This window comes from Diabrotica undecimpunctata, chromosome 8, assembly GCF_040954645.1.
Source record: "Diabrotica undecimpunctata isolate CICGRU chromosome 8, icDiaUnde3, whole genome shotgun sequence".
NCBI lineage: Eukaryota > Metazoa > Arthropoda > Insecta > Coleoptera > Chrysomelidae > Diabrotica > Diabrotica undecimpunctata.
The window spans coordinates 137,244,872-137,268,496 of record NC_092810.1 but is presented as its reverse complement, the minus strand read 5'-3'; the positions used below and the strand labels follow the sequence as shown (position 1 = coordinate 137,268,496).

The window sequence follows — 23,625 nt, the reverse complement described above, 5'->3', positions numbered from 1 at the left end:
ACGCGCTATCTCAGAGTTACCGCTCTGAGGAGTGCTCTGAATCGAAATACGAATAAGCGGCTTGCCGCTGCCCTGTATTGAAACAAAAATCTAATACCGTCATTATGTAATACAGAAGAGTTGAATGTCAGTGGTATTCGTGATATATAGAACAAGTAAGGACTTTGACAAATTAGCAAAAGTAGACAGAATGATTGCTCATAAGAAATGTTTATTAAATTATAGTGTTTTCTTTGTAGAAAAACGAACTTTAAAATTATTAAACGAATTGGGTTTCAGATTTATAGAGTTATTTAACTGCCTCTTCATCATCAACCTGCGTACATCCACTGCTGGACATAGGTCTCCCCTCAGCTCTTTTCATCTGTCTCTGGCTTGTGCGGCTTGCATCCAGTTATTGCTAACTTTTAACTGCCTATATTGCAGTAAAGAGAACTTTATTTTAAGATATTATATTACAGAAAAATTTTTGTATGAGCTTCTTTTTTTTATGAAACATGGATCTTCCAAAATGGAACAATATGTCGTTCATGGCAAAATGAACACAAAAGAAGTGTCAGAACCACAAAAACAGATGGTAAAAGGTTAATCACATTAGTCAATTGGTTAATTATACAAGGTGGTCCAGAATTATGTACATTAATTTCTAGAGCTCATAGTACGTCCAAAAATAACGGTACTTCTTTATGTACACTTTTTTAAAAAACTGAATAATAAGGGAGATACAAACCCTTTAAAGGGGTGAATTGAAATTCTTATTTTTTCAAATATCTTCCAAAAGGTTTTGAATACGGAGTTCATATTTTGGGAGTGATTATAAGACATTAGGATAATTAATTTCATGTCACCACCTACCACATCATATATTAATACAGGGTAGTTTTGTAGGGTAAGTGGGGTCACATGTTTTTTAATTTTTACATATTGTAAAAAAAATATTTTAAAAATTGTTTCCTTAGACTTTTCTACGCAAAAAAGGTGCTCCTGTAATATTTCGATAGATATCACCGTTTTCGATTTATTTAAACTCGAAGGTATACATGTATTTTATTGTAATCGTTACATTTCTTAATATTCCTCAAGTATGCTTTGGAATTGACACTTGTGTTAGCAACAACACTTTAATCTCAAGTAGTCTATGAATTGTCAGTGACGTTTAATAACGATTAAATTATTTTATCTACACTTTTATTGTACTCGACAGTGAAATTTGTTTAACACGTCTCTTTTGCTATATTTTTAAATTTGTTTGCCCGCAATATGGCACACTATTCAAATTCTGAGATGACAGACATACTTTTAGTATTAGTGGAATGTTCGGGAAATGCTGCTGCCGCTGTAAGACGCTACAGAGAAAAGTATCCGAACAGAAATATTCCCAATGCCAGGACTTTTGTAAGTACTGAACGACGACTGAGAGAAACCGGTTGTCTTCAAAGAAGGAATACAGATGCTGGTCGTCGTAAAGAAGCAAGAAATGTTCGCGTTGAACAGCAAATATTGGATGCTGTAATAAATGACCCCACAATAAGTACACGCAGGTTAGGATTAAGAACGAATATTTCCCATCAAAGTGTTTTAAGAGTTCTGCATGAAGAGCAATTACATCCTTACCACTATCGACAAGTGTAGGAATTGTTACCTGACGATATGCTACTTAGAGTTGATTTTTGTGAAGTATTGCAAAATAAAGTTCAAACTGCACCAAATTTTTTAAGCAACATTCTGTTTACAGACGAGTCCACATTTACAAGACAAGGTATGTTCAATTCCAGAAATATGCACTTCTGGGCTGAAGAAAATCCAAGGGCTACAATGGAAACTCACTTTCAACACACGTTCAAGATAAACGTTTGGGCAGCTACTTTAGGAAATAGTTTCATAGGATACCACATCTTTCCCGGAAATTTAAATGGTAACATGTATTACAATTTTCTAGACAATATTTTACATGATATTTTGGAAGATATTCCATTACAAATACGAAGAAACATGTTTTCCATGCATGATGGTGCTACACCACATTACACAAGAATTTGTAGAAGGTGGTTACATGAACATTTCCCTGATAGGTGGATAGGCCGGGGTGCGGATGCACCGATTCATTGGCCTGCTCGTAGTTGTGATCTGAATCCATTGGACCTTACAGTATGGAGTTATTTGAAATCAAAAGTGTATAACACTCCAATTAATACAGTAAATGAGTTAAGAGACAAAATTGAACAAGTATTTACCGATTTACAAAATGATCCAGTAACATTAAATGGATTAATGCGTTCGCTAAATAAAAGAATTAGATTATGTATTCAACAAAATGGAGGACATTTGAACAGTTGTTGTGAAATATTATTTTCGCCATTAATTAAATGTTAAGTATTAATTAAGTTTTCCATTAATTTGTAATATTATTGCTAACACAAGTGTCAATTCCAAAGCATACTTGATGAATATTAAGAAATGTAACGATTACAATAAAATACATGTATACCTTCGAGTTTAAATAAATCGAAAACGGTGATATCTATCGAAATATTACAAGAGCACCTTTTTTGCGTAGAAAAGTCTAAGGAAACAATTTTTAAAATTTTTTTTTAAAATATGTAAAAATTAAAAAACATGTGACGCAATAACCCCCACTTACCCTCCAAAATTACCCTGTATTAATATAGGATGTGGTAGGTGGTGACATGAAATTAATTATCCTAATGTCTTATAATCACTCCCAAAATATGAACTCCGTATTCAAAACCGTTTGGAAGATATTTGAAAAAATAATAATTTCAATTCACCCCTTTAAAGGGTTGTATCTCCCTTATTATTCAGTTTTATAAAAAAGTGTACATAAAGAAGTACCGTTATTTTTGGACGTACTATGAGCTCTAGAAATTAATGTACATAATTCTGGACCACCTTGTATATTATTATTAGCATTGGATTTAATGTTTATAAAATCTTTCAGTTTTTTTACTCATTTTACTACATTTTAAAAAATCCAATTGAATAGTAGTTGACATTTTAAAATGTCCTCACTTATTAACTATTCTGATGTTTTGGCAACGCTGTGAGGATCTGACGTCGTAAATCTTAAATGACGTGCACTCATTTTTATATGAAAAAGCTAAACTAAGTAATTTTTCGTTATATTTTAGAAGCTTCTCCTCAATATTCGTGAGTTGCCAATATAACAGTATCGTCGGTGGAAATATGCCTCGAAATAGAAATGTCTGAAATATAGAAAACTTATAAGATCTGTAGATAACTTACCAGCAAAAGTAAAAGTCTTTTCAAATCTGGGTAATTTTTTGGCATATCCAAAATCTGTCAGTTTAAAATATCCGTTAGACGTTAATAACACGTTTTCTGGCTTCAGATCCCTAAATATAATTTCGTTCGAATGCAAGTATTCGATAGCTTCTAAAACACAGCCGACTATAAATTTGGCTTCTTTTTCTTTGAATCTTTTATCAGGGATTTCTTTATAAAGAATGTGCCATAGATCTCCAGCTAAAACAGAGCAGAATTAGATATATGGAGAATGCAAAAATGGTACCGTAAACATGGCCTAATTTTTCCAGTAGGTTCAACTTTGCCCACTGTAAAGGTATATATATTTGTAAAAAAAATACTTGGCAACATAGCAAAGTACCACAGATGTTTACGCGCGCATAAAAAAACATGTAGAAATCTAGAAATCAAGACCAGTGTGATCTAACCTGCCTGACTGAAGTGTAACGCTGGTACTGGTAGTAAGGCGAGTTAGAATCTATGGAAAGGGCATCACGTGACTTAAAACGACCTCACTTCGGCCATATTGTTTTGCCACTTTTGACAGATCGTATATGTTTATTACGTTTTTGTTTTTCGAATATTTTTAGTTTTATAATACTTTTATAGAAACTGTAATAATATATTGTGATAGTGCATAATAATGGTTTCTTGTTCTCAACGTAGTTGCAGTGGCAGAAGCAATGTTAATAAAAAATCTTCAGGAATAACGTTCTACAAGTTAGTATACAAATATGTAAACAAAGTAATGGCCCGTAATTCAGAGAATAAATTAATAGTATTTGACTGTATTAATTTATCTTTATGTATAATATATCGGGTTTTTAGTGTTTACCGCGGGATAAATAAATCATAGTTTATTAAAAATGTATTGCACTTTTTTAGATTATGATTAAATCTTCGGAATAACTAGTCATATTTTTAAAGTAGTTTTAACCCTGGAACCTCATACTTGGGTGTGAGATACCCATCGAGACACTTAACTGAATGTAGCATCGCATTTCAATGTTAATACCGCTTCATGTAAATTCAGTCTGTAGTCTGCCAAGGACAAGTTTTTAGTTGCTGTCTCATTTGTGCGACATTTCCGATCACGAGAATTTATTGAATAAGCGCTAGGGTATGTAGCACCCATGTGTGAGGTTTCCGATAATTTATTAATTTTTCTTATAATTATTTTTTAGTGAAATGGCTTCATGCGGCTGGAAAGAAAACTGGGAAAAACGTCGTCCGTTGACCCAAGCTGAACTGGAAAGGGAAGCTGAACATTTATTTGCTAATGAAAACAACGGAGATGATGGTGAAAATATCTTTGGTACCGATTCTGAATCTGAGGAGGATTATGTCGAAGAACAAAACTCCAATACCGACACTGATGAAAGTGAACAAAGTGATAGTGAAACAGATCATGAACCAGTGAGAAATGTTGCAAGTTTACTTGGAAAAAACGGGCATCGTTGGTCTACAGAACAGCCCTCAAGGCGTGGTCGTACAACAGCCGCAAATCTTGTTATACGTTTACCGGGCGGCAAAGGAAATGCCAGGATACTTCAGTCTCCTGAAGAAGCCTGGAACTTACTATTTAATGAAGAAATGTTAGATATTATCGTTCTTTTTACAAATGAAGAAATCATTCGCAAACGTGAAAGTATCACAGCGCAAAGTTACACCAAATTGACAAATAAAATAGAAGTTAAAGCCTTCATTGGGTTATTGTTCATATCTGGTGCATTACGTATTTCTAACTCTAGTGTTGATGAACTTTGGTCCCTACAATTTGGAAATGGAATATTTCGTGCTACGATGTCGCAGCAGAGGTTTGCATTTCTAGCTGTATGCCTAAGGTTTGATGATAAAAATACAAGAGCAACAAGAAAAGCAGCGGATAAATTTCCACCCATACGCGAATTATGGGAAATCTTTATAAGCAACTGTACATCATACTACACCCCTTTTCAGCATTGTACTATCGATGAACAGCTCGTAGGATTCAGGGGGAAATGCCCATTTAAAATCTATATGAGTAGTAAGCCCGACAAATATGGAATAAAGATAATGATGATGAATGACTCTAAAACATTTTATATGGTTAACGCTATTCCATATATTGGAAAAGTCCAAACACAGGATAAGGAGTCAGTACCAGCTTTTTACGTTCGGAAATTGTCGGAACCAATACATGGAACCAACAGAAATGTAACAGTAGATAATTGGTTTACTTCAATACCTCTTGCTGATCAAATGATGAGACAATTCAAACTAACTATCTTGGGTACACTAAGAAAAAATAAACGAGAAATTCCACCGTCTTTTCTCGGTAAAAAAGAAGTAGGTACATCATTATTTGCATTCGACGAAAATAAAACTATCATCTCATACACTCCAAAGCCCAAAAAAGTTGTTCTCTTGCCGTCAACATTACATCCTGATAATTCATTAAATGCTGATACAGGAAAACCAAACCTTATACACACCTATAATGAATCAAAAGGAGGTACAGATACGTTCGACCAATTATGCCATTCTTATACTACATCACGAAAATGCAGACGATGGCCACTAAGAATTTTTTTTAACATGCTTGATGCAAGTGGCATAAATGCAATGGTGCTATTTTCTCTCGCAAATACCCATTGGAAAGAAACTGCATCTAATAATAGAAAATCTTTTCTGAAGTCTTTGGGAATGGCTTTAATTGAACCACTAATGCGAGAGAGACTTCAAATACCTTCTTTACCGAAATCACTCAGGCAATCAATTTGTGGCATTCTCCAAGTTGAAGACCTTCCAACACAACATCCCACAAGTTTAGTGAAGCAAACTAGGTGTTATCTCTGCAAAGGAAAAGATAGAAAAACGAAGCATGCATGCTCGGCTTGCCATAAAGCATACTGCATGGAGCATAGAGCGAAACTTTGTTGTGAATGCAGTCACCAAAATGAGTGAAATTGAAATACCTGGCTAAGAATGACTATGATTTCTCTAATCAAAAGGTGTTAGATTTTAGTTAGAAAGACCATTTTGTTGTTATATTAAGGTAAAATATTTTGAATTAGGTTTCTGGTTTTTTAGAAAATGTTTGTTAAATATTTTTAAACATTTTTAATATTTTTTTCTTTTGTATTGCTACAATTAAGAGAGAGAAAATATAATCATTGATTTAATTATTCATGTGTATTCAATAGTGACTAGATAGTCCCTGGAAATCATAAAATATTTACTTTTTTATTTATTTCTTCACAAAAAATCAATGGGTATCTGATACCCATATGTGAGGTGTATGTCAAAAAAAAATAGGTGTGATATTCCAGGGTTAATATTATTGAGTCCGGCCATGATCCCACCGCCATATTGATATCACAGTTAGCCACGCCTACCTACGCCGTTTTTAGTACATACGTTAATATGCTCATAGCTTCTCCATAGATTCTAACTCGATGTAGTAAGGTAATAAATTTGAACTTGAAAACGTTTTTGTAGTTTTTTTAGGTTAAAAGCTAAGCACTGCTGGGTATAAGTACAATAGTAGGAATATTGACTAAGATTTTGTTTGTACGTCTTATTTAGTATTGTCTTAACTGAATTTGCGTTGGAACGTTTATCAAGAATCACATTTTTTTTCTTTATAAAACAAAATCCAAGTGGGCAATGTTGTCCTGACATTTGTCTCTAATTTTTGTTTTGCGTTTTTATATAAAATGTTTTTTAGAGGCATTTAAAAGGAAACTGAAGAGAGCTTTTGAGTTTTTAACACCATAAAGTATTAATTTTTACGTAAAACAGCATGTCAGTATTTACTTAATTATTTTTTTCTTTCAAGGACTAATCAAAATGCCAAGAAAAAGCAAAAAAAAATCGGAGCAAGGCAGTGTGTAAACTACTCTGAAACCATGCTTGAACGAGCAGTGAGAGAGGGTTTAAGTTCCCGTCAGGCAGAGAAACGTTTTAAGGTGCCACGCAGAACCATACTGAACAAAATTAAACGAACGGATAGTTCCTCCATTGGCCATCTCCTTACACTCACTAAAATAGAAGAACGTCATTTAGTGGATGTTGTTATAGCAAGTGCAGAATATGGTGCTCTTTTAACAAGCCCAGACATTAGAATACTTGTCAAACAATATATAGATGTCAGAGGAACTCAAGTTGTTTATTTCTCTCACAACAACCTTCCTAGTTGTGACTGGATCAAGGCTTTTTTGTCACAGCATAAGCACCTTTTAACTCTTAGACACTGCCAAAACGTTAAACGATCCGGGGCAGCCCACACCGAAGAAATCATAGAGGGATATTTTAGTAATTTAAAAATAACACTTGAAAACATCGAACCTTAAAATATCCTAAATTATGATGAAACAAATTTGTCAGATGACCCTGGTACCCAAAAATGTGTATTTCGACGAGGGACAAAATACCCGGAAAGATACATGAATGCCACTAAAAGCGCAGGGTCTCTAATGTTCGCAGCCACCGCAACAGCAGAACGCCTTCCACTGTATGTCATTTATAAAGCTGAAAGATTATATGATAGATGAATAACGGGTGGCTCCCCTCTTACATTGTATAACAGAACAAAATCTGGATGGTTTGATGCACTAACTTTCCAAGACTGATTTTTTAAAGTTGTTTTACCGTGGTCAAAACGGGATAACAGCAACAAGGTTTTGATTGGGGGCAACTTGTCCTCACATCTGAATATTGAGATAATAGAGGCTTGTCAAAGGGCAAATATAAGGTTTGTATTTCTGCCACATAGTTCTACAGGGCTTACACAACCATATGATGTTGGATTTTTTCGGCCTTTTAACAAGAACTGAAAAAAGATCCTTACTGATTTAAAAACTAGTCAACCTAACTTAAATTCAGTTGAAAAAAACATCTTTCCTCAATTGCTAATAAAACTAATCGATGCTATAGAACCAAACTTTCAAGTTCATTTTGCGCAACTGGAATTAACCCACATAAAGTGCTAAAAAAGATACCGAATGAGAGATTTGGGGAAAAAAAGGGTAAGCTCTGAAATTGATAATGCATTATTTAAGTTTTTATAACAAAAAAAGAAAGGAGGTACCATTAAAGGAAAGAAAAAGTTGCTTAATACTGAATCCGGTGAATCAGTTCAATTTAAAGAATTTAATCAGACAGAAGAGGGAAGTGGGAACGAGGATTTAGAAGGAGAAATATAGCTGGAGATGAATGACGACGAAAATTTAGCAGAAGAAATCGAGATAGAGATGAATGACAGTGACGATGATAAGGGTGAGAAGACAAATGAATCACATGAAAAAGGGCAGGATTAAGTGGTTGAAAATATAGAATCTGATGACAACATCGAAGTACAGGGTGATCAAATTATTATGATCAATCACAAAAGTTTAGGTTTTTCAAATTTATTCAAAAATTTTATAATAAAATCATATGCTGCTATACGATTAAGGTATGCCAATATATTTTGTCACTAATAACCTTACTTTTTTTGACGTTTACAGCTCTAGAACTGTCATTTGTGTCAAATTACGTGACAACATACACATTGTGGTGAATTTGTGCTTGGAGTTTACAACTGAATTTATATGTTTTTGTATTGTTTTTGAAAGATTAGTATCGTTTTATCTTTGTAGTATATTTTATTAATATATTAGTGGTGATTGTGAGTGAAAAAAAAAACTATCAGTTTTAATTTTAAAGACATTTTCAAAACATTTCGATTTTTGAGACGAAAATCATAATGGGTAAGGCTAAAGACGTCCCTGTGTGTAAAATGGTGGAGATAAAGACACTTTTATTGAATACAAAGCTTTTCCAACGTCAGATAGCTCAACAATGCCAAGTAGCGCAAGCAACAGTGAACAATATCAAGAAAAAAATGGATACCAACAAACCCCTGACTCACCAGCGTGTCCAAAAATGTGGTCGAAAGCGTGTCACTACACCCAGAGACGAAAGAAAAATGAGGGATATCTTCGTAAACAATAGAAAGAAGCCAAGAAGAATCCTCACGAGACTTATTCGTGAAGCTGGGATGCCAGTTTCTGACATGACAGTCCGCAGAAGGCTTGCCGACCAAGGTTTCAAATCATGTCGCCCTGCCAAAAAACTAAAGTTGACCATCGCAATGATGAAAAAGAGACTGAAATGGGCCAAAGAACACCAAAATTGGACAATTTAGGATTGGAATAAGGTAAATTACGTGACTACTCAAGTTTAAAATCCCTATAACCAGTGTTTTTATCCTAAAAAAATATCTTATAGTTTTTTATATTCACAGGTTTGTTTCTCCGATGAGTCTACAGTGGAGATACTCATGGATAAGTCGGCCTTCGTCCGAAGGCGAGTGGGTGAAAAAGGATTGCATAGTGGAGCGAGTAAAGCATCCTCTCAAGATCATGGTATGGTCTGTGATCAACAGTAAGGGTACAGGTAGGCTGTACATTGTGAATGGAATCATGAATCAACATCAGTATATTGAAGTTCTGGAAAGAAAGCTCATGCCACAAATCAAAGACTGGTTTGGCGAATCGGAGGATTTTACCTTCATGCACGATTCAGCACCGTGCCATAAGGCAAAAACAGTAACATCGTACCTGGAAAAAAAAAATTAAAGTACTGATGTGGCCAGGTAATTCCCCAGACCTCAATCCGATCGAAAATCTATGGGAGCTTATGAAGAGGGAGATTGCCCAGGAAACTGTCACAAATAAGCAGCAGTTAATTGAGAGACTCATTGCCACCTGGCACAGAAACGGTAAAATAAAAGAAGACTACCTGAGAAACATTCAAACATTCATTCAAAAATTTTAAAATTTTGTAAAAGAACGTGTTTATGATCTATTTTTATATTATATTCACATTATTAGACGCTTATATGCAGTTTTATTCTTTATTAAACAGCAAAATACAAAGTTTTTTGAAGTGATCATAATAGTTTGATCACCCACTGTAGATGGAAATAATCTAAAAATTGGTACTTTTGTAGTGGTCCAATTTCCTAAAAAAAAACCATTAAAGACATCAGAAAATATTAAAGGAACCTTCCAAAACTAGAGCAGGATATTTTTCTTGTAAAGAAAATTTAAGTTGTTTTCAGTTATAACTTTTCTTATGTTTTTTTTTTTGATAAAAGTGTAATAATTTTTCTTGTATTTTTGTTTTAAAAGTTTTTTTATAAAAAACAAAAATAGAGCTTTTTTGTTCTAGTTTTTATTAAAAAATAAAATTCAAAACGTATTATCAAAGTAGTCCTATTATGTTTCAAAGATTGTGATAAAAAATGATAAGTCAATTTTCTGTTAATATCTCGCGAGTTCTCAAAATAATTTTTGTATTTATTTATATGTGCTAAGGAAAGAAATATTGAAATAAAACTGAAATATGCTTGGCAAAGTAGGCCATGTATACGGTAAATAATATTGTTTTCCTAATTATCATACATACCGAACATACCGGTAACATACCGAACAGTATAAATAATTTATTGGGCACTAATTTTTCAGCGAATAATAGTGTGATTCATTTCAAATCTACAGTAATAGCTTATAAAATTTAATTTGAATGGATGAATTAATTTAATTGTATTTTTTCCGTACACTCTGTATCTTATCGATTATTATATAAAATATCTAGCAAGTTTTTCGCCAACCTCCAAGAATCTACCCTAATTTGCAACATATATTTACCTAGACAAGCCTCCAGTAAGTAATAAACAAATTTATTATCCCTAAATGTCTTGTACATATCTAAAATAAACGGAGAAGAACATTGGATTTGTTTTCTTTCATTAATGGCATGTTGTTGACGCATGTCTCGGACGATATCAATCTTACTCATGTATTTTAGGGCGAACAATTTATTAGTTTCATTGTGTTTGACCAATTCGATGCGACCAAATCCACCTATACCTAAAACAAACAACAAATTTTAGCCTTGAAATATCTCAAATTAGCTGTTCTACCCTTGATTGAAATGTAGAAGTTGAACAACAGAATTTTGATAAAATTCGTTTTATAAAAAATACTAAATAGAGATCTTCCGGTCAAATCAGTTCATTTGCTAAATATTGTAGCAATAATTTTATGATGAGAATATCATACGTAAGTCAGTAAGCACATTGGGGCAAAGGTACAAGGCCCGTACCTTTGCCCTATACTACAATGCTCAAACAAGAATGAAGTTGATCGAAAAGATCAACTCCACCCATATTTCGATTATAATCTTTAATACTCTTTGGACATTGTACTGTTATTTTTAATCCTTTTTTGGTCATGCGCTGAACTGAAGATTTTTCTGTTACATTTTATATGGTACTAGGCACAATGACACATTTTTTCCTATATCATTCCATTTATTTACTGTAATATTGCTGGTAGCAATACTGTCAGAGTTGCCAGTCTGTAAATTTTTATCGGGTGCCAGTTCATCTAAAGGAAAATTTTTTCTATTGGATCTTAAAGTCCTACAACTAAACAATTTCCGATTCAGAAGCTTGGAGAGCAGTATAGAGCTGGTAAAGTAGACACAGTCATACTTTTTGTTCAATTCGAAAACAGTTCGTTCACCGAGAGGACCTTTTTCATTGCTTTCAATTTTGCCTTCATATATAGAAAAATTTATTAAATAACCACTCTACGCTCTACAATTATTAATGCATGATCATGAAGCAGTAAATTTCAAAATTTGTGCTTGACTTCTGGGTGGCACCTTCCCTCTGTGGAAGTGGTCTATAATTTTAGTGATTTTTTAGATAGGCTCGTCTGTATTTACAATATGGCATTTTCTTTAATTACAATTAAGTCAAAACATCAAAAACCCTGGACTACCAAAGGTATCCGCATATCAGCCAAGAATATGCGTTCACTACTGTACATCAAGAAATTTACTACCAACGTCTTTGTCACTGAATATATCTCCAAGTACAGAGGAACCTATCTAAAACTTATCAATACAGCTAAAAAAATGTACTATCAGAATCGTCTGGGAAGCTCTAAAAATGTTGCAAGAAAAACTTGGTCCATAATAAACGATCTTCGAAATAAAACTCACATAGCTCAAACATATCACAAATACTTCGTTAATGTGAGTAAAAATCTAACATCAACTATTTTGCCATTACAAGATCCTATTTCCTATCTGTGAGTGTTGACAAGATTTATTTAATAATTGACTGTTGATATCTGTCCTTGGATTTGGTCTCAGACCCTTAATATCTTTCCTTATCTCTTTTCGTTTCTAGGGTTTCTTAATTTTCCCCTTTAACCCCGAAAAGTTAAGTGGCGCCCTTTTTCTATCTTATCTTTGGTAATTTTAACCATCTATCATTTTGTTTATTTCTGTATCTTTTCTAATATATCTTATCCTGTCCTATCTTTACTTATTTCGTCCGTTGAACCCATTCCCGGTTCCAAAAGCCAGTTTCGAACCCACGACTCGCTCTCCACCAACCAGCAGGCTGCCGTCCGCAGTGTCTCCATTGGTGACCTTTCTAGCACCATCCAAAAAAGGTTTCCGAGGTTACAACACCAGTAACCGACTGGAAACATGCTCATTAATCAAATTGTGCAATTTTAAACCAGTGTCGCTTTGTGAAAATTGTTGTTTTAGACTGATTGAAGTATCGACCAGTAACCTATAAAGTTAAATTTTAAAAATTCAAAATTAAAGTTTAATTTGTTTAAAAATTTAATATAATATAATTATTTATACAAGCAATACTTACCCAAAGTAAAACAAATTTTTAAATCATCCAGTTTAATATCCTGATAAATATTAGGCTTTGCTACGGACAATTTTGGAGGAATAACTTTAAGATATTCCGTTAGTTCAAAGAAGGATTTTCTGGATAATGTAAGACATTCCACCAATGGGGGATTAGCAGTCACAGTAGCCTGCCTACAGGTTTCTTCCAACAGAGCTCGCTCACCGAAGCAGTAACCTTTCCCGTGAGTTTGGATAAAGTTTTCACCTTTCTTTGTTACAGTCACCGTTCCCGCTCGAACGATATAAAATTTGTCACCTAAAAATATTATTTGTGTATTACACTAGGACCGAATTGAAAACAAAAACTTGAACCTTCAATATCGACAATACCGTTGTAGTTGTAGACACTCTGAAAGTTAGGCTTTCGGACTTAACCTAAATGTAGGAAAAAAGTGGTTGGTGGTCTCAAAGACTAAAAATATCAGGGTTGAGAGTTGAATTTGTACTTTAATATCATTTTAAAACCAAACTCAAAATTGCTTTTGTCTTTATTGTCTTACTTTTTTCTTTATGTTTTACCTTTTTCGCCTTCTGTTACGATAGCTGTATCTCCTGCAAAAGATTCAGATTTTAATGAGTTTGCAGCAGATTTGAGCACCTTTTCCCCAGCGTTTTTAAGAATATCATTTTTTATCAAAAAATTAACCCTTTCTTCTTGTTCCTTCACATTGTATCTAAAACAAAAGTGCTTTTTTATATATTTGATCGCATAATTTAAAGAAACTCAAAACTTAAGTATGCAAATTGCGGCTACAGAATGCATAGAAAAAAAAGAACGAAAAATAAAGGGGGTTCTAGGGAACCTATCATAGAATTAGAACTAAAACAAAAAAGAAACTTAAGAAGAAAGAAATAACAAACCTTAAAGCATGAATAAAACGACTTGAGGGTAATCATAAAATCGGGTAATCTAGATAGTTTTATGGGAAACTAGAAAACACTAACCTGTCCAGGAATTATAAAAGATCATCATCGTTAGCCATTTTGAGTTCACTGCTGAACGTAGGCCTCACGTAAATAATTCCATTGTATCCCATCTTGATACCTTGAATCCAGTTGTACTGCGTGCACTTGATGTCGTTAGAGCACCTTGTTGGATTACTATAAGTATCGTGTCTTGGTATCCATTCTAAAATTTTCTTGGTTCATCTTCCATCTCTGACTTTGGCAACATGTTCTGCCCAGTTCCATTTAAGCGTTGTATTTCTTTTAAGTGTTTGTGAAGCTATTTTCTTGTGGCATTTTAAATTAATTACTATTTACATGGGAATAAGCCACAATTAAAGGTTAAAATACGTTTATTGACGTTTCAATTTCCACTTCGGAAATCGTTCTTTAAGTGTTTGATTTAAAACTATGGCTCTGAGAGATATATTCAACATTAACTTTTTCATTGCTCTCTGTTCCACTTGTATCTTCCTTTTCAAGCACATGAGAATATCTGGTCTAAATACTTCCCTCAGTTATCCGTAAGCTGCGCATGTTAGTACATTTTCTCTATTCAACTCTGTTGTTCGATTGCCTCTTCCTAAATTTATCTCGTGGCCCAGATACTTATAGTATCTATTTACTTACACTTGTTCAATTTGCGTGCCATTAGTTGAAATGTTTTTGGCCAGTACAAGGTTGGTCATTTTGGTCATGTATTGTGTTTTGGAAAAGGTCATTTTGAGACCAGCTCCTGTACAAGAGTTCTGAAAGTCTTGAAGAACTTGTCAGGCATGATCTACCAGGTCTGCAATAAGGACTATGTCGTCTGCAGACCTCAAGTGGTTCAGAAACTTCCCATTTATAATTATTGTTTCTCATAGCACTCTGTAATAAAGCGGTTAAAAAATGATTTAGGGGAGATGGTGTCTCCTTGACTAATAGCTTTCTCTAAGGGAAATGTTTTTATGTCACCATAATACAGTGGTCACCAAATGGCGGCCCGCGGTCCACATTCGGTCCGTGAGCTTGATTATTGCGGACCGCCGTTAAATTCAAAATATAGTAATAAAATTATAGTGTCTGGACTATTTTGGCAAGGATAGTGTGGTTTTAAAAAAAGTTATTTCGATCACTACGGACGGCGCAGCAGCGATGGTTGGGTGTAGGAAAGGCTTGGTTCAGCAATTAAGAAGCAATCCTATGTGAAATGGAAATCTAATATCGTATCATTGTATTATTCATAAAAGTGTGTTGTGTTGCAGTTTAAATCCAAATCCTCGCAGTAAAATGCATACCGTCATGAAGATAGTGAACTTTATATGTGCAAAATCATTTTTGAGGCATCGTCAATTCAAATCATTCCTAAAAGACACTAATGCTCAGTTTGACGATTTGCTTCTTCATAACAACGTGAGATGGCTGAGCAAAGGTTTAGTGCTTGAAAGATTCTTTGCAACACTTGACAACATAAAAGAATTTCTGTCCACTATTGATTATGATGAATGATAAGAACTATCGCATTTTTGGCGGATATCTTCAGACATCTGAACTTCTTGAATTTAAAATTACAGTGCAAGGGGTTTGTGAACTTCTTATCGGATATTAGATGTTTTTCTAAAAAGATTGAAATTTTTTTTCGTTTTTTTCAACTTTTGCCATTTATCCTCTCCTAAATCCGTGTGTGATAGAATAAATATTTTGATGTTACCAGTTCTCACGTTTAATAATGAACTTGATTTGGAATTTAAAAACGATTTGCTGATTTTCACATAATTAAAAATGTTGTGCAACTGTATAGTATCAGTTTTTCACTCAAGCCTAATGATGTATGGACCATGCAGACGTTTTTTATAGAGTAACAAAGCTTCCCTTCAGATGGAAATTCGAGTATCAGGAAGATTCTGTTTTAACAGGATGGTTTATACTTAAGTTCCAGAAACGCTTGCCTGGGGACAATTTTTGGATAAATATGTGTGTGGACAAAAATATCCAGAACTAAAATCCTTTGGCAATGAAACTGTGTACTTTGTTTGAGTTACATGATGAAACAATGAGATATTAGTTTGCTTTTTCATACTTATGATCTTTTTTTATTCACCTAAAATATATAAAACAAACGCTATTTAAGCTAAGCTGTTGAACACTATAGTTGCAGAAGGAAAACAACCAGAAACAGTGGCATTAAATGATAAATAAGTCTAAGATACAATTATTTCAAATTACGCTCGCAAAAATTTATAAACAAAGACGGGGACTCTGAGATAGCGCGTAATACAATAGCTTTATAATTATCTTTTTCCTTGAGTTTATTTCATACTCCTCCCTAAACGAGATGGCCTAGTTGCCTAATTTCAACGACGTAACCAGGATGATCTACTGAGGGGGGATTACAACTACTGGAGGGTTTGTGGGTAACCCCCCGGTTATGCCACTGCCTGGTTTAGTGCTGAGTGTCCGGACCGCGAAAGTGTAGTAGGTATTCGAAACGGACCCTCAGGGAATATAATTGGTGACTCCTACCATAATACATTCTCACTGCAGCTGTTGCACTATTATATATATTCCGAAAAATAGTTGTGTGTCTATGATCAATACTGTTCTCTGTAAAAGCTCTTAACATAGCGGTATGATTATAAAAGATACTGCAGGACAATTGCTTACAGAGGATAGCGAAATACAAGGACAATGGGGAGAATATTTCAAACAATTGTCAGTTACTGATATTCTAACAACGATATACGAATCAGAGCAGTACCAGTCAGCTAAACCTGAAATATCGTTGCCAACACTAGATGCAGTAACAAAACTGTTGTCACTAAAAAATGGCAGAGCCCCGGCTCAGATGGCTTTCTGTGGAAGGTAATATTGGAAATGGGAGTCAAATGGTTATAAAACCCCCTTTAAATTATTTAACTTCGCCTTATTCTTCTTCTTCTTCTATACATATGTGTCAAAAAGAAAATCTTTGACCAATGTGTGTTACCTGTACTCACTATGGAGCGGAAACAATAACACTCAGAAAAAAGGTAGTTAATAAGATTCGCGTGACTCAGAGGACTATGGAGCGTCAGAAGTTGGGTGTCACTCTGAGTGACAGAAGTATGTCAAGAAATATGTCATACAATAGAAACAACAGATGCAATCAAAAAAATCGCGTCACTAAAATGGAATTGGCAGGACACGTCGCCACATTATCAGACAACCGATGGACAAAACGTATTGTCGAGTGAAGATTAAGACAAACAGCACTACGGAGCAGAGGACCTTCACCAACTAGATGGACTGACGCCCTGAAACGTGTTAGCAATAACTGGATGCAAGCCGCACAAGACAGAGACATATGGAAAGAGCTGAGTTAGACATGTCCACCAGTGGACGCATATAGTTTGATGATGATGATGATGATTTGCTTTAAAGCTTTTCCTTTACGTATATTGTTTCGTCTTTAATCTTGTTCTTACTGACCATGACGATTTTTGTTTTTTTTTGTATTCAGAGCCGTTCCATACCTCTCGCAGTACTGTCGACTTCTCTGCTGTCCGCAATTAGTATTGTATAGTCTGCACATCTGGGATTATTCAACATTGTTCCGTTAATTGATATGCCTTCATTGATGTCTTCTAGTGCCTCTTTAAACATTTCTTTTGAGCGCATATTAAAAAGTAGAGGGGATAGCACACATCCTTGTCGTACTCCTCTTCTTGTAGGGAACTCTTTATATTTTTGTTGGTATACTCGTATTATGACTTTCTGATGTCGGTATAAATTTGTTATGATTCTCACCTACTGATCATCTATTTCTGTGTTTTGTAATATGTTTGAAAACCTGTTTCTTAAATTTTCCTATATATGTTAAAGCTGTCATTTTGTTTTTCTAATCTTTAAATTCTTGCACATTTTTCTAATAGCCACAATTTCTTCGCTTCTTTGATTTTTTGTTTGATTAGTTTATTTATGTTTTGTATTGTTGTTCGTTTTGATTTTTGTATTTCCTCCTCCTAGATATCAATGATTTTATTTCACTAACTCTCTCCATTTTTCTATAGTGTTAAGTTGTCCTTGTCTTTCTACTTTCTGGACTTTTATGCGTATTTGTTTTTTGATCTGTTGATCTGCTATTGATTGAGCTATGTTCCTAGGTATTCTTAATATTGTAGCCCAGGTAGCGTATTTTCTCCACTCTTTCTAAAGATGTATCGTTTATTGTAATTTGGGCGTTTATGTTGGTGTTTTTACTAATGATCTTTTTTTGTCTTCTTATAATTTAGGTTAAGGGTATCTTTGTAACATGTTTCTACAACATTATTCCATCATCCTTTGGAGCACATGCTCACTATCTAAAGCAATACGGTATTGTCTGTATATCTAAGATTGTTTATAAGTGAGCCATTTACTGTAATATTATCTTCTAATTATAATATATATATATATATATATATATATATATATATATATATATATATATATGTATATATATATATATATATATATATATATATATACAAACAACACAGTTTATTAGGGTTGCAGTCAGAAAATTGGCCGGGATGTTAATGAAAGACTCTTATGACTTTTTATCTAGCTTTCGGAATGGTTTTATTCCTTTTTCACGACACTGTAATAAGAAAAAAAATGTAAATATTTATAAAATATCACAAACTCTGAGATAGCGCGTACTAGTCGTTGAGATTATTTATAAGAGCATAGACACTCAACATTATTAAAAAAAAAATTAAAATCACCTAAGATGGGCCTCTAGTATTTCTTAAAAAGAAATATAATATTAAGTACACCTAATTACTTTTTAATTATAGGATTTTTTCTTTTTGTTCTCTATGTGTCAGAGTTAAAACACACCAGTAAAAGATGACAAACAAAATTTTTACTATCTGTACCTAAATTTTAAAGAATTTTAAAATGTATTTTGTCCAATATTTTATATTTTATATGTGTGTTAATAATGTTGAGTATTGTTCTGAAGCTATTTTCTTGCGGCATTTTAAATTAATTACTATTTAAATGGGAATAAGCCACAATTAAAGGTTAAAATACGTTTATTGACGTTTCAATTTCCACTTTTTTTTATTTTTTTGAGAACGATTTCCGAAGTGGAAATTGAAACGTCAATAAACGTATTTTAACCTTTAATTGTGGCTTATTCCCATTTAAATAGTAATTAATAATGTTGAGTGTCTATGCTTTTATAAATAATCTCAACGACTAGTAAGTTGCACTGAAGATTTGTGATATTTTATAAATATTTACATTTTTTTTATTACAGTGTCTTGAAAAAGGAATAAAACCATTCCGAAAGCTAGACAAAAAGTCATAAGAGTGTTTCATTAACATCCCGGCCAATTTTCTGACTGCAACCCTAATAAACTGTGTTGTTTGTTTATATTGACAGTCACTAATATCCAGTAATTCTTATATATATATATATATATATATATATATATATATATATATATATATACATATATAAATTATGTTAAATAGTGCTGGTGACAGTATGCAAAACTGTCGAACACCTTTTCCCACTGTGAAGATCTCGCACGCAGTTTCCCATGTAGTACTTTATCAAATTCTTTCTCAAAAGCGATGAAACATGCAATTACATCGCAGTTGGCATCCCTACTTGAACACACATAAAAAAAACCTTCTCTTGTTTATAAATATTAAGAGTTGAAATTTTCGCATATATCAATGAATACCTATTTTTTATAATGCAATTTATGTAATTTGAAATATGTAAGCAGTGAAGGTTCTCGCGCGGACTCTGCCAAGAGTGAATAGTGAGGGAAGAAGCTTAGAGTCGGCCATATTTTGGGACTGGAGCTTCAAATTAGACCTTGCTGGAAAGTTTGCTCTATATCCTGTTCTGGAAAACGTAGAACTTTCACTGTTCTCAAACTGGAATAACTCGACAGATATGATAGATATAGACTCGTTATTGAAAACACTCTACAAATAAAGAAGTCATTTTAATACTTACCTCCTCAGCACTTGTTGATAGGTGACTGCATCCAAAACCCATATTTCTGCATCCGTTAGCGCTTTTATAGTCGCTAATCTTTTAGCATCATAAATAATAGCCAATTCGCCGAACACTCTTACATCTTCAAAGGTATTTTTGAAATTTTGATTGGATATTTCAAATTTTCCTGTTATGGAGACATACATATGGGAACCTTTGTTGCCTTCTTTTATAATCACATCGCCGGCGTTTATAAACCTTTTATACATGGTTGGAATGACAGCCTTAAGGATGTCTCCAAATAATATTTTGGTCATGAAATCATTGTTTTCTATAGCGGTTCTTATGAGATGTTCTTCTCTAAAAAAATACCATATAATTAAGTATATATTCATATATATATACATATATATATATATATATATATATATATATATATATATATATATATATATATATATATATATATATATATATATATACATATATAGAATATTAATAGTATATTCTGTTCAATTTTCTAATTTGAAGTAAAAATGAATATGAGTTTGATCGCTTTTAGTTATATCAAATTCTCAATGCTTAGTTATATATTTTTGACAATAATTCTGTAGTAGATTCTTAATAAAGAAAAGCAATAAATTTTAAACGCCAGTAGTGGTTTTTATACCAAAGTTTAAAATGTACTGCTTTATCCATTTGACATTGAATAAATCTAGAATGACTCGGATAAATCAAGAAGTTATCAATTTCCTTTGCCTTTTATCCAGCCAATTTGGATAATACGCAAAATATGCCGTTAAAACTAGTTTTACCCAATTTCGGGGTTTACTTGTAATATATATTGTTATGATTGTTTATTTTGAGTTCAAACTTAGTTTATTGAGCCAATAAAAAAATTATAACTTATCTGTTATCAAAAGTAAAATAATCCTTATATTACCTGTGCTCGATGGATTCAAAAGATTTTCTAGTTGTCTTTTATCGAGATAGAGAAGAAAGGATAATAATATAAATATATTATATTACAAAGATTTACGTTTCTTTATTTTATATGAACGAATAAAACAATTATTAAATTCTGTCGTTATCTTATCAATCAGCATACAAGAAAATAAATCAAATTATTATGATAATAAGATTATAAAGCTACATACATTTATATTACGTGAAAAACCAATTTTACTTAAAATTTTCTTTACTTGAAAAAAAAGAAACCACAAAACTTTAAACTTTTGATTAGCCTAACAAAACCTCAGTTCTTAAATTTGAATGCTAATGACCATGATGTCGAAACGATCCTTCACAGATATAAAATTCAATTGTACAAACACTTACAGTTTATTTTCTTCTTGAGTTGTATGTTGGAACATACCCAGAAAAGTCCAGTCTTCTCAAAGATGTGATCTCCCCTTTTTGGCACCTCGGCTCCTTCTTTACGTCTCTGCAAACCTCCTGCAGACTACACAAAAAACACCTGATTCACTTCTCCAAACTCCGCTACTTATTTATGACACCAGGACCTCCTTTTGTCAACTTGATGCCGTAAGAATACTTTCACATATACTTTATAAAAATGCCCACGGTAGATACAAGGACCTCTTTTAATCTACTTGTTATCTCCTTCTTCAAACTATTCACTTCTTTTCGTTACGCCGGTATCCAAACTCACGAACCACACCCTATCTTGAGACACACGACTGTTTCCTTTCGATGACCAAAATATGACTGACTTCTCCTGTCTCATCATCGACTCCCAAATTCCCATTTAAAAACGACCGTCCAATCAAAAAGCTGAAATTGTGTTTACTATGATTTTGGAAAAGCCTAATTTCGGTTTCAGAGAAAACTAAATAGCTTACTTTAAAATTGGTTTTTTCAATACATCATTTATACCTATTTCAAAAGATTAGAATATGGTCATTTAATACTCGACTATACAAACAATGAAAAGATTAACTTCAGGTAAAATGTCTTCTAATTCTAAACAAAGGTTTTTTTATAATTTTGTTTGCAACGGAAAAACGGTCGTTTGCCAAACAAATTTCTATTCTTATCTACACTAAATCTTATCTTAAATTACTATATACAATTTGTCTATATATAATTTGTCTATATTGATATCTTGAAATTTTATTTCGATGGATCTTTATATATATATATATATACATATATATATACATATATATATATATATATATATATATATATATATATATATATATATATATATATATACACACATGTCCAAAAGTTTGGAATACGTACAAATAATATATCTACGCCTATGGAGGTTTTAAAACTGTTGTTGATATTCATTCTAGAGGGTTTTTAAATGAAAATGATAAAAAATTTGAATCGTTTTTGTATGATTTTGGTCACATTCAACTGATTAGCGTATTTACACATTATTTCAGTCTTTGTTTAAATTTGAATTGAGCCGTTTAAAAATGCCTAAAAACGTGATATCTCATTTTGACAGATCCAGAGTAATTGCTTTGTTACAACAGGACTTTAGTCAAAGTTATATCGTGAATATTGCTGATGTTACTCAGAGTGCTGTATCGAAAATTAAAAAAAATGCCAAGATACAAATAAAGTCAAGGATCGTCTCAGAAGTGGTAGAAATCGATGTACAACAGCAGCACAAGACCGGCAAATAACATTTATAGCTCGTAGAAATCGTCTGGAATCTACAAGTGGTATATCCAGAGAAATTTCTAGGCTTCAAGGACTGAATATTTCACGGCAAACAATAACACGCAGACTAAATGCGGTAAATTTGTATCAAAAGTCAAAAATTGACTTGGTATCTGATTCGCGAAGAACACTGGTTTGGAGGGCCCCAGGACGACAAGCCCCACTAGAAACAGCTAAACCGCGAGTCCCATTTGAAGGTGGCAGTATTATGGTTAGGGTGGTATTATGAGTGGTACACGGACGTCACTGCTGGTTCTGGAGAGAAGAGTCACTGGTGCTGTATACATCAAGGAAGTTTTAAATCCTGTCGTACGTCTATTCCAAGGGGCAGTAGATGATGAATTTGTATTTATGCATGAGAACGCACCTCCTCATCGAACATCAGCAGTACAAAATTTTCTTGAAGAATAAGGAATATCTACATTACAGTGGCCCTCGAATTCCCCCGACATGAACATTATTGAACATGCTAGGGGCATTCTCAAAACGCGCATCAAGAAGCGAAACAATCCCCCTATTACACTTTCAGAACTTAAAGATGCTGCTCGTGAAGAATTGGAGAGAATTCCGCAAGCCCATCTCGACCAGTTAATCGGCAGCATGCCAAATCGCCTACAGGCTTGCATACAGGCCAATGGAGGAAATACTTATTATTAGTTTTATTAAAAATTATTTTTTTCTATACTAATTTATTTTTAAATGTAAGTTGTACATTGTAAGTTTTTCACTCCAAGAAAATAAATATTTTTTTCGCATATCGTTTATCTGGTTTTGAGATTTATTTAGTATTGTTGATAATTGAAACAAAATGATGTTTAACTATTCAGAAGATTTTATATATAAAAATCAATAAAAAAATGAAATATTCCAATATTCCAAACTTTTGGACATATAGTGTATATATATATATATATATATATATATATATATATATATATATATATATATATATATATATATATATATATATATATATATAT

The 23,625-nt window shown here is 33.1% G+C and overlaps 2 protein-coding genes across 2 annotated transcripts in view; one reads left to right on the top strand and one right to left on the bottom strand.

Moving 5' to 3' along the window:
• Nucleotides 1-23,020, bottom strand: part of LOC140448244 (cGMP-dependent protein kinase, isozyme 1-like) — a 25,299-nt gene extending 2,279 nt beyond the window's left edge. Inside the window, exons 1-6 of the mRNA XM_072541348.1 lie at nucleotides 23,013-23,020; nucleotides 19,964-20,305; nucleotides 13,558-13,712; nucleotides 12,998-13,294; nucleotides 10,962-11,183; nucleotides 3,265-3,504 (exon numbers count right to left, since the gene is read on the bottom strand). Of these exons, the coding sequence (XP_072397449.1) occupies nucleotides 3,265-3,504; nucleotides 10,962-11,183; nucleotides 12,998-13,294; nucleotides 13,558-13,712; nucleotides 19,964-20,305; nucleotides 23,013-23,020 (1,264 nt within the window). The remainder of the gene's footprint in view (nucleotides 1-3,264; nucleotides 3,505-10,961; nucleotides 11,184-12,997; nucleotides 13,295-13,557; nucleotides 13,713-19,963; nucleotides 20,306-23,012) is intronic.
• Nucleotides 1-23,625, top strand: part of Gprk1 (G protein-coupled receptor kinase 1) — a 608,846-nt gene that overhangs the window by 459,613 nt on the left and 125,608 nt on the right. The gene's annotated exons all lie outside the window — the stretch shown is intronic.